Genomic DNA, 11,675 nt, shown 5'->3' on the forward strand with positions numbered 1-11,675 from the left:
GCAACCTGAATCCCAAGCCAGATCGGCCATTATAATCGCATGACCGCTCGAGCTGTCTAAGTCGTGACAAGTCGTGGCTAATTATGAGGTCGATGAGGCCGGGAAGGAGTCATTAGCTCGCCCCGTCCCCCTCCCGCGGTCCAGTCCTGAACCAGAACCCCTCGCCATCTTTTCATAATGAGCTTAGGGACTTAGCTTGGCATAAGGCTTGCCTGGCCTCAATGCCTGGATTGCGGCTTCAATCCCCTTAGGGGGGTGAAAGGGCGTTAAAGCTCTCCGGTTGCATGTGGCCAACTGCCAGCATGCTGTGTTGTCAGTTCGTGGTTCCTGTTCGTGTTGTGTCGTTGGTTCATTCAGTCTTCCATTCGGCGACATATACGCGATATGGTTTATTGTCGGGCAGGGGCCCTCAAAATGAGAAGCGAAGCGCATTCGGCCGCCCGGTCCTATACGTGGGGTTGCCCATGTCACATGTCCGTACGTCCGTACATCCGTAACGACTAAAAATTCCGTAATGCCCAGCTGTTTCTATTGCAGATGCAAATATGTTTTTCTTCTGGTGGAGAAAGATAACAATGTGTTCTTCTGAACCCTGAGTTCCCTGGGTTTGCGGCTCCGGGTTTGAAGCGGTCCACCCGACGGGGATCCCGGTGGCTCTGGAGAGCCGAGGCGCATTGGCTGCCATTGTCTCCTGTACGCACATACTTTGTCGATGCTACAGTTATATGACAATAACACACATGTGCAGCTTCATGGCCATGATTCCCCTGGCCTAGGCTGCATCTGCCGCCATGGACGGCTGCAGGTGACAGAGCTGTGCAGCACGCTCCCAGCGGTAGCACCGGGCCAGGCTCCACCAGCTCGGGGTCATATGGGGCGACGGGGTAACAAGTGGGTGCGCTGAAACCAGCGGCCACCATGACGGCTGCTGGAGGGTGTCGGGGGGGGCTGGGAGGGAGGGTGCCGGGGGGCTGGCAGCGTTCAGGGGGTTTTAAAGGCTGGCACCGTGGTGGGACGTAGGTGCGAAGGCACAAAACCCATTACCACCCCGGCTGCTGCCGGGTTCTGTTTTGCACGTAAATTCCCTGGCTGGCTCGCTCACATATTGGGGCCGTGCCATTGTACACGTTTCAGGTGCTCATGCGTTTCAGATTGGGAATTGTGTAAGCTAACTACACAGGCCCAATGGTCGCGAGAGCGTGACGCGTGTACCTACCGCTGGCTTTGTGACTGCGGAGCGGTTGAGCTGAGGATGAGCTGCTGCATGTCTTTTGTGACTGGCCACCAGCCTGCGGGGGCTCCCTTAAGAGTGAAATGTAAGGGGGGCATCAGATCCTGAGGGTGCGAAATGTGCGGATAATAACGATCACGGCAGAAGGCCCCCGTTTAGCTGTGGCTAGTTTCCTCGGAGGTCTGAGTGACCGGCAAGGACATCATGCTCAGGCGTGCTGAGACCAGGTGATTGGGAGAGGACACCAGCAGCCCCACTCGGCGCCACAATGCTGACCATTCATTGCCTCCCCCCCCACCGGCTTTCATGAACGCTACTCGCACACTTGTGCGGAACTTGTAACCCTTGTAACCCTGTAACCCTTGTAACTTGCAACCCCGGCCAACAGCATACACTCCCCGACGTTGTTGAATTGAATTGAATTGTTACTGAGTGGGAGGCTTCTGGGCAACTTGAACACACATTGACAATTCTACGATTTATCACACCATACAGCACCATTCACCATTACCACACTGTACTACGCCATACGAACTGGAAGTCCAAGGCGGTTGATCCTGCCTTCTGGGATCCCTCCTCATCCATTCACCCGAACATCCGTAGAGACAGAGGGTTCAGCAATCGCCACCAATCCAGCGTGCGAATCTCGATCCATCAACTGTGATCTCAACTCCACATCTCAGCAGCTAGCCATAATCTAGCGCTCCTGACAGTGTCGGGGGTCTCCCCCGACGTTGTACCGGGACATAGCCTCGGCCTATCCCCGTTATGCAGTTATGAGCAACCAGCGCATACACATCTACTATGTTAACATGCCGATATAAATGGATTTTGTGGTTCGTTTGCACCCGACACACCGACACACACACACACACATGTGCACATGTAGGCAGTAGCGACAGTACACACTGGCTTTGATTTACCGGTATACAGCCAGTGTTGGCAGCTGTACAAGGGGTGCAAGGAGCAGTAGTAGTAGTTGTTAAGGTCGACTGAACTGATGGCCCCCAACCCAAAGGGGCGAACTGCAATCTACAGCTGAAAAAACCTGAAATCCTCAATAGCTAGCCCCGCTTCCGAAACTCCACATGGCCTCAGGCCCCAGGCCCTAGGCCCCCCCAAAAAAACGAAACAGCCAAACCTGGCGGGTAATGAGCCGCTAATGAGCCGCTAATGAGCCGCTAACACCTGAACACAGGAACCCAACCAAAGCACTGGCGAATTACCTAGGTGCCCAGCGCGCTATCGGTTTTGGGAATAAGGCAGTGACCCAGCCGGGGTACCTTGCTCGTACCCCGAACTCTGCGCCGGGAGATCCTCCAGGCGTTGAGGGGGTAACTCGCAGATGGTTGGGCGTCCAAGCTGTTCCTCGTTTTTGGGTTGGGAGCTTACATCTTGATGTGCGGGACGGATTACCTGCTGCTGGGGCTACATGCGATAATAGCAAGGTAGGGTGGCGCACCGGAAGATCCCTCCCCGGAGGATCTTCCGGAACCAGTTCACGTCGTCATGGAACCACGAGAGGTTGTCCGCGGCGCAACCCTGATCTTCCCTCGGACGGGAAGCAACCAGATTAGCATCATGAGAACAGATTAGCATCATGAGTCCGGACCTCTACCCGGTCGTCCTCCCGGGGGCCATGCATAGCTACTAACAGCTGCACCCTCTCCCCCTGGGCCTTATCCGGCCACGGAGCATTTGGTTACGCTGCCCAATTCGCAAAACAGGACATGAGGCCCGTATGCCCCCATCATGTCATCGCCCTTCCGAAGGCACACCTGCACAGCCGGGGTGCGCCACTGCAGGGGCCATGGCCATGGGGATTAACACCCCGGGAACAGCCCCAGCGGAAGGCACACTGACCCGCCGGCCACAGGCCAGTCTGCGCCGCCCCCTTCCGCCACCACCACCGCAATGGCCCTCTTCATCGCGACCAGCTCCACCTCCACCACCGCCGCTGCCATGACCAATCCCCTGATCTTCCTTAGCACCCCACAGCAGCACCACCCAAACTGCGAACGAGCTTCAACTGCAGATACGGCTGTGAGTAATGTCGCCCATCAAGCCGCCCTCGCGTGCGTGCGTGCGTGCTCGCTACCCACCACACCAGTCTCCACATGCGCTCCAACACACGATTTCATTTTACGAGTCCTCATCCCCGGGAACGGGGACTTCCCGTCGTCCCGCGGTGGCCAGAAACATGGACCCGGTCACAGACCCCTGTGGAGTGCGTGCAGCACCTATCTAGCCCGCTTGCAACATGCTGACGTGGACGAAAATGGACAACCTGCAAGGCCATTCCCTTGTTTTCCCATCCCCGTTTGCATTATCAGCAGTCCCCGCATGAACAGTCGAATCAGCATTGTGTATGTATGTGTGTGTTACACCTCGGTTGCGTTACTCAAGAGAGGCGTAACGAGTCCATACGAGCCAGAAGCCCAAGAGCCTAGAAGCCACAAGCTTTAGGTATGCTTCAACTTTGGACACGTGTGATGCAAAGGGTGTCGATGTTGATGGAAGAATCCATATGCTATCAAACAACAGTATATTGTCCCGCCCACAGCCTAGGATAGTGACGCCTAAGCAACTGAAACCGTCGGCTACCTTTCGTGTCTAACGTTGCACTGTGTACAACACTGCATGTCACTTAAAAAGTCACGAATAGCCTCTGAATGGAAAGGTGGTGCCGGGCCAGCGCTGCACTTTGTACAACTTTTCCCCCTTCATGCACATACATACATATGCACTTACATCTGTTGAGACAAGACAAGCAAGATAATGTATGCTTCCTTTTGATCGCACGCCCCTCACGTGCCCCTGACGTGTTACATGCGTGTGGTCATGTGGCGCGTGTGGTCGAAACACCGGGGGAGCGAGGCAAGGGGGAGGGCTGGGTAGTGCTGTAGTTGCCCACCTGGGACATCACCGTTATATTTGACAGGTTGGAAAAGGTTCTTACACACATGCAGCCAACAAAAACCATCATTGGCCTCATCCCCTCACAACCACAACGGGCCCCCTTTCCTCCCCTAACTTGGCAGCAGGACCGCAACAAGGAATGACCGTGGTCAGGGTGGTGTGACCGCTGTACCTGGGCGGGGATATCTCACCATCCGAGAGGTGGGAAACCCGCAAACGCGCCCCACGGGATGGACCGCACCTCCCCGGGTGAGGGCTGCCTCTACACCCCAAGTATGCTCGGGGAATCGAACAACAATCCCTAGATAAGCTCGGACAGTAATCCTACGACAACTACTAACAACAACTACAATAACAGCAACTCCCCGCGTTCCCCGAATACCCTTGTTGGGTCCTTGTCGCTGTCGTTGTCGGCATATGAAATAATGGTAGTGATCGCAGTAATATGCAGATGCACACTGGGGCCTACGGAAAGTGCAGCCAGTTCTGCTAGCGACAGACCCGGTTCTGGCCACATACATCTACACACAATACACTCCTACAAGAGTGAAGCCCCTTTGCAGACCCCTTGCAGCTGCTTTCGCTCCGCTCCGTGGATGAGCGTGATAGGGGCAGGAGCTGAATGTTGGACACGGGCGGACACATGCAGATACATCATGCAGACAGACAGGCACGCCTAGACAGAACAAACATACAGAGACACTTCTTTTTGGAGACACTTAAAAAGTGCAGAGGGCCATGCACCCCTGGTCTTCTGCCACCCAACCCGGCCCCCTCCTCCAGTGCGGTGAACGCGGGGGAACCAGCGGGCGATACACACACGCACGAAGTAAGGGCCATTTCACACTGGGCAGCACACACATACATACATACAGATACGCATAAAAATGCAGCTGCTCCCAATTTACATGCCCACGCAGTTCTGCACCAGCCTGCTCTAATATCCTCCTGCCCCACATGCTCTCAGTAGCTTGTGCCTGCGCCCCTCGCGAGAGACCACCTGCTCGTTATTCTGCTCCTGCACCATTCGAGTTCCCTCCCCCTGCTGCTGCTCCTGCTGCTGCTGCTACTGCTGCTGCTACTGCTGCTACGGCTGCGACATCACCCAGATACGGCCTCTCACACGAGGACCCCAGCCTTGCAAGCATACACACAAAAAAACGTACATACAAACGCACACACACCCCTACCACCCTGTGGTAAGGGGCAAAAGCCATGATTGTAATTCAGGTCGCCAAACGGGTCATACAGGAATCTCGCCGTCACTCTGCATCCCTGAGGGAGGTGATCTCCTTTTCATGGCGCTGTACGGTGAGGAGGTAGTTGAGGCGTCTCCCTCTCTTGAATACGTGTTTCCTCAAACTTCCGTGACATCGACCTGCAGTAGCAGTGGTGGCAGTAGCAATAGCAGTAATATGAGCAGTAGCAGCGGCAACAGAGCGGAAGAAGCCAAAAGCACAAAACCATAAAAACCAGAAACTATCGGCTCGGGGTAGGCCAGGTTTTATTCATACCTACATACCTACCTACATACCTACCTACATACCTACCTACATAAAAACACACACAGAGATGCAATGTGTTGGCGCACCCCCACTCCAACCGCACAGGCCCTCATCCTGTACGCCCCACCTGGCCGCAGTGGCGACGTCATCAGCCTGCATGGGCCCCAACAACCGCTGAATGCGCTCCACGGCCCCCCCCCAACACCCACTCACACTCTTCTTCCCCCACCACCACCACACACACACACACACACACTCATGGTCTCACTCATCACACACTCACCTCATACGTCAACACAAACTGCGACTTGAGCTCCTGCATGCGGGCCCGGTACTCCTCCAGCAGCGCCGCAGCCTCCCCCATCCACCCCTCCCGCGAAGCCGCCAGCCCCTTCAGATGATCAGCACGAATGGCCGCCAGCGCGTCCCGGTGCCTCGCCTCCGCCTCCTCATACTGCCGCCGCAGCTCCGGAATCCCCCTCGAATCATAGTGCCCGCCCGCCGCCGCCATCGCCGCCTCGTGAGCCGCCAAACCCGCAGAGTACGCCGCGGCCATGTGCTGCCGCATCGCCGCGTGGCGGGGCACCAGAGCCCGCAACGCCCCCTCTGTCGCCTCCAGGGAGGCCACGTGTTCATTACGGAGGTTCGCAGCGGCGCGGGTGTATGCCGCCTGTGCCTCAGCTAGACCCACCTCCCCGGTAGGCAGGACGCGTTCCAGGAAGGACGCCAGCAAACCCGCGAGCTTGGACGCCGCTGCGGACTGCTGGACTTCCAATTGGCGTCCGAGCCGCTCAGCCTCCCCCAGAATCTCCTCGTGCGCGGAGCTGAGGGCGGAGCGCTGCTGCGCGTGCCAGGCCTCCGCCTCCTCCACACACGCCGCCAGGTGCGACAGGGAACTCGACTGGTGCTGCGCGAGGGCGCCCATGCAGGCGGCAAACGTCTGCGCCCAGGCCGCGACCTCGCTCGCGCGGGAAGCCAGGCCGTATTCGTGCAGGGAGCGGGTCCTGCTCATGTACTTTTCGTGCATGGCTTCCAGGCGGTGGAAGTCCGAGCCGCGGGCGTTGGGATCTGGCGGCGTGGTGACCCGTGGGCCAATGGTCGGGGGTGGGTTGGCGAGGGTGAGGGAGGAGAGGGCGTTGGGGGTGGATGGGGGCCGGGTACTGTAGTTCGCCATGGCCGAGGCGGCGCCGTTGTCCAGAGTCTTTAGGTAGGCGTTGGGGTGGACCTGGCCAAGAGAGTGACTCTGGGCTTGTTCCTGCGCGGCCGCGGCGGCGACGGCGTTGGCGTGCGCGGCCGCGGCGGCGGCGCTGGACTTGCCGGGCAGCGGCAGAAGAGGGACGTTTGAGGTTATCCCTGGCACTGACACGGGGGGTGACAGCGGTGGCAGGGAGGGGGGCTGAAGGGCTGCGGGCTGCGGGACCTCCACCTTCGCCCCCGCGAACCGGCGCTGCTGTAGCTCCAAGTGGCGGCGACTTGCCTCCTTCACCATTAGGGAGTAGTCCTGACGGAGCTGTGGGTTGAGCCCGGGAGTGAGGGAGGGGAGGGAGGGGGGGAGGGGAGGGAGGGGGGAACGTGCTTACAAGGAAAGAAGTTGATGTGGATGATAGAGGTGGTGTACAGGGCCCAGGCGCCACAGGGCGCACAAATACGGGCCTTTACTCCCCTGTCTGTCTGTCTGTCTGTCTGCCAGACAAATACAGAGACCCAAGGTGCGGTGCGCCCACGGGAAGTGGCGGCTGGGTTACAGAGCTGTCGAGGGTGCGGTTTGCCGCGCGAAGGGCGGAGGGGTCAGGGGCCCAAACGAAACCCCGTCTTCACACACATACGCACATACATACACACACCTGTGCTATGCGGGCAACGTGGCGGGCGACCGCCTCTTCCAGGGCGTTCTGATACTCCTCAACCTGTGTACGGGTGGAAGAGTGGGGAGAAGTGGAGATGAGGGGGGTGGGTGGGGGGAAATGAAGGAGAGCGCCGCCAGGTAGTGGCCAGTCGGCAGATTGGGCGCATCCACTGGGGATTTACTTAAGAGGGAGCTGTGACATTCGCATCGACAGGTGGAAGGGTATGAGGGGAAATTCTACGGAGGGTGCTACTGGTTGGATGGCTGGGAGGCTGTGTAGAGGTGGTGTGTCTCAGGACGACAGACAGGCAGCCCCGCAATAAAAAGGTATACAGTTGTAATGCTGTGTTCACACGGACGGCGAATACGAACCTCCAATTGGTGCTGCTCCTGCAATACCGGCAGCTCGGCGAGCGACTTGTCATGGGCGGCATGGTAGTCGATGCTGAATTGCTCTGTTTGGCCGATGAAATGGTTGCGGTTCTTCCTTAGGGTACTGCGCATGTACAGGAAAGGAACCAGTCGTTAAGGAAATCGCCTTCGAAGATGCTGTCCGCAACAGTATTGCAACTTCACTTGCTTTTCGTGCGAAACTTGAAACTGTGAAAGACCTGTCAGCGAGTTCTGTGAATGGCCCGTTGACGGTGGCCCAGATAGAAGTCCAGTTCCCAAGCCCGAACGCTTGGGGGCTGGCACCGATGGCTCCGTTCGCAGAGTGCTGTTTGGAGATGTTGGTTGGCTTAATACATTTCGTTCTCCAAACATAGACGAGGCCGGCCTATGTAAGACTGGCAACATTTTTCTAGTTGGCTCGAAGTTTTCTGCTCCACGAAAACGCACTGAGCGTCACAGATAAGATATCAATGCAGGTTAAGAACCTAAGTCTAATGGTGTTGATGACACCTTGCAAGAGGATGTAGTTCGGGTGGATGTGGTGCGGCGGACTTATAACAGTCTAAGGCCCATCATCCCAAGTCCGTACCGGCACGTAAACTCGTGCAAACCTTCTTTAGAGGACCGCTACCCACTCACATTCAGTTACAATGCCAAGAGACAGCTATACACTAAATAAAGTTATGGCGGTTGCAATTGCGTGCTGAGTATATAATCAACTCAGATGTGGTTTGTTCTACTATTAGTATGTAGGAACTTCTAATTCACTACAAATCGTTTGCATACGTCTTGAGACGCGACCTCTTACCTCCGCCCCACCCTGTGCTGGCCTGGCACCATGATTACGCCCCCAGTACCTTAGCGGGCCACATCTCTTATCGGTACCTGGTCAATGTAGAAAACCATATTAACTAGGTTCGCATGGCGGCCGCTCAACTAAAAGCTGGGCTAGGCTGTCAAGTGCAACTAAAACAAGCCACCAGCGTCTGCACCACCCTTTTTAAAACGCATCTTACTGCTGAAAACAGCCGGTCACAAGGGCGACGTAGTTCCCTTTTGCGCAAGACAACACGCCATCCCTATTCATGTACCTATCTGTAGTGAGGAAATCTGCATTGCTATTGCTTCAAGTACTCATAATTGATGGACTTGATCCGTCCCTTACGGAAGGCACATAGTGTTTTGAATGTCGTGCTCGCTGCGGGTTAGCGGTTTTCGCTTAGCTGGCCTCAAAAGCCTACCCATGCCCATGCCCACGATCGAGGATACAAGTCGAGGAAGAAACAGCACGGAATGGCGGAGCAGCAGCAGCAGGTGAGGTATTACTTGAAGACCTCCAGCGAGAACGGGTTGGGGCCGTTAACCGCAGCACACCACACCACACCACACCGCACCACACCGCACCGCAGCACAGCACAGCACGCCAGTACACATTCTCTCTTCCGCTCTCTTCCGAAGCTTATACACATGGTGTTGTGGCCACGAGGGATCATTCCCTTTGGGACGTCTTTTTGTGTCTATGGTGCTGAGCTTATCGGAGAGCCCATGCACCAGTCCTCCCACGGTGTGCGCGTGTATATGAAACAGATTACGGCTCGACCACACCAGGATTTTCTCTTCTCGGAACTTCTGGTGAGGCGTCACAGTCAATACAGTCACGACATCTAGAATTCTTCGATTGACAAGGTATCGAAGAACTTGCGGACGGATGCCGGTCCCCACACGTACCGAAATCTCTCTCTCTCTCTCCCCCACAACTAAGCAAGCAGTACCCACCATCGCCATCTTCTGGGCCCCCTCTCCCAAACACGTCCTGTAGCTCTAAAGTACCGGACCTGGCTTGTTCCTCACCTTTGTAAGAGCACTCACTTGCCCCGCCCATTTGAAGCCTGCCGCGCAGCGTTTTACACTTCATCCCTCCAAGGAGCCTAACGACTGTGAAAGCCTCTCTCACCCACAACAAGGCGCCATTGGAGCTTTTTCCAGTCCGGAACCTACACAATCAGCGAGAACGCACACCTGCAGTCAGTCGGTCTCCACGAACATCGTTTTCGTTCCCCACAGCTCACATGTTGATTTTTTTCCAGTTGACTCAACCAACCAGACAGCTCAGGGGCCTGTACATGTACAGGAAGAATACCAGGCACGATCAGGCCAATCAGTTTTGACAGTTTCCGCCCGCGTAAGTCGGCCATAAGAGCCGCAAGATGACCAACCCCCCCGAAGAGAAGTTGGATGTCAGCGACCGATCCCTTACATCTTGCGTGGCTTCGTAGACGCCAAGCGAACAGCAAGGCGGATGCCTCTCGCTTGCGATCCAGACGAAACCTTAACCCGCCTTGTTTGTCCTGACATCAGCCCCTGACGCTATCCGGACATTTCTGTCTGTATGGCCGCCCTCGAAGCGATTTGGAGGACACACAGAATCATCAAACGGAAGGGAAGCGAATATCCCAAAGAAAGAAGAAACCGAGCGGACACAGCGCGAAAACTGCAATCGCTAGCCATGGCGCATGGAAGTTAGCTGTACAGCCAGATACAGCCGTACATCCTATTATATTGCTAATACTGCTGCTGCTCCGCCGCGCCTGCACTACGCACATATAACATACGATCGTTTTTCGTGTAAAATTCTTCAAAAGGACTGCAGCACGAGGGATACGTTTTAATACGACCAACTTTCGACACGGACGCCCGTCCGTCATTACCCTCTGCTAATCGCTCCGAAATCGGCACACATGGACGCGTGCCATGTAATCCTTTAACCCCTCCGTCCCTCCCCCACCGACCTCCCCCGACGTCGCAATCCACCGAAGAGGACCACCAAAGCTGCGGCCGCGACAACCGCCATCCCACATACAGAGCACCAGCTGCAAACACAAACCTTCCCTCATTCGCCAATACCCAACGCCTTTAAGCTGAGATGCACTTCTGCAACCACCTTGCGATAAGAGCCCCAGAACTGTGCTGCGATGGCCGCCGCTACAGCCGCCGTACAAACCGTTCCGGAAACTGTCTTTATGTCTGTCAACATAAAGAGTTGCCAGCTTGTGTATGTATTGTGTATGTGAAACCGTAAAAACAACGTTTCGATGCTGCCGAAACAACACACCTGAAAATCAGTAAGTAAGGAACGACCAGAAATGCGATTTTGCGCGGCCAGCTTGCACAGCGTCCTCGTGCGACGTGCCAGCCTCCGGCGGTCGCCAGCTTTCAACATGCGAACGAGGGCGACACAAACGACTGGGAGCCGTATCCCCCTAACAGCGCTGCTGCCCGTCCTTTCACAGCCACACACACCTACGTGTTGAGCCTCTTTCTTAACACCTCCACACCTTACACAGACGCGCCGGCGTGCGCAGTGATGCCGTGCCGTGCATGGCTGACACACACTCCCCCAGCACCCCCTGCCGCCCCCGGCCAGGTAGTGCCTCGAGAGGCCGTCTGCCGCCAGCCACGGCTTTTCCGAAGCGCCAATAAGGCGCGAAGACAGTGTACGGTAACCAACAGGCCATATGATGGACTTGTTTGGTGATTTGGGTCGGGTGCGTCCTTGTTGAATGTCTTGGAACGCATATGTGAACCATTAAGAGCACAATAGTCACCGCCAGCTCCATTCAAGTCTCTCTGCCTGCCATGCTTTGTGGATCTTCATTTTCTGTGTTCTGTGTCCTATGTCAAATATCGCCCGTCTCGAGGAAAAGCATTCCTGCCATCGCTCCCTCTCCCTCCCCCTCGTCATGCCGCTTGCGCAGGCATGCTAAACACGCGCAAATCTCTT

At 56.2% G+C, this 11,675-nt stretch overlaps 2 protein-coding genes across 2 annotated transcripts; one reads left to right on the top strand and one right to left on the bottom strand.

Annotated features, from left to right (window-relative positions):
- Positions 1–772: 772 nt before the first annotated feature.
- On the bottom strand, positions 773–8,734 carry VOLCADRAFT_107808 (uncharacterized protein; the record flags this gene model as incomplete). Its single annotated transcript, XM_002957764.1, has 6 exons — positions 773–928; positions 3,010–3,030; positions 5,939–7,165; positions 7,500–7,562; positions 7,874–7,997; positions 8,703–8,734. 6 exons carry the CDS (start codon positions 8,732–8,734, stop codon positions 773–775), a joined length of 1,623 nt encoding a protein of 540 aa, XP_002957810.1.
- A 403-nt stretch (positions 8,735–9,137) lies between these two features.
- VOLCADRAFT_98907 (uncharacterized protein) lies at positions 9,138–11,658 on the top strand (the record flags this gene model as incomplete). The annotated part of the gene is made up of 4 exons (XM_002957740.1): positions 9,138–9,208; positions 9,304–9,526; positions 11,319–11,393; positions 11,650–11,658. 4 exons carry the CDS (start codon positions 9,138–9,140, stop codon positions 11,656–11,658), a joined length of 378 nt encoding a protein of 125 aa, XP_002957786.1.
- Between the last annotated feature and the right edge of the window lie 17 nt (positions 11,659–11,675).

This window comes from Volvox carteri, assembly GCF_000143455.1.
Source record: "Volvox carteri f. nagariensis unplaced genomic scaffold VOLCAscaffold_79, whole genome shotgun sequence".
In the NCBI taxonomy this organism is placed as follows: Eukaryota; Viridiplantae; Chlorophyta; class Chlorophyceae; order Chlamydomonadales; family Volvocaceae; genus Volvox; species Volvox carteri.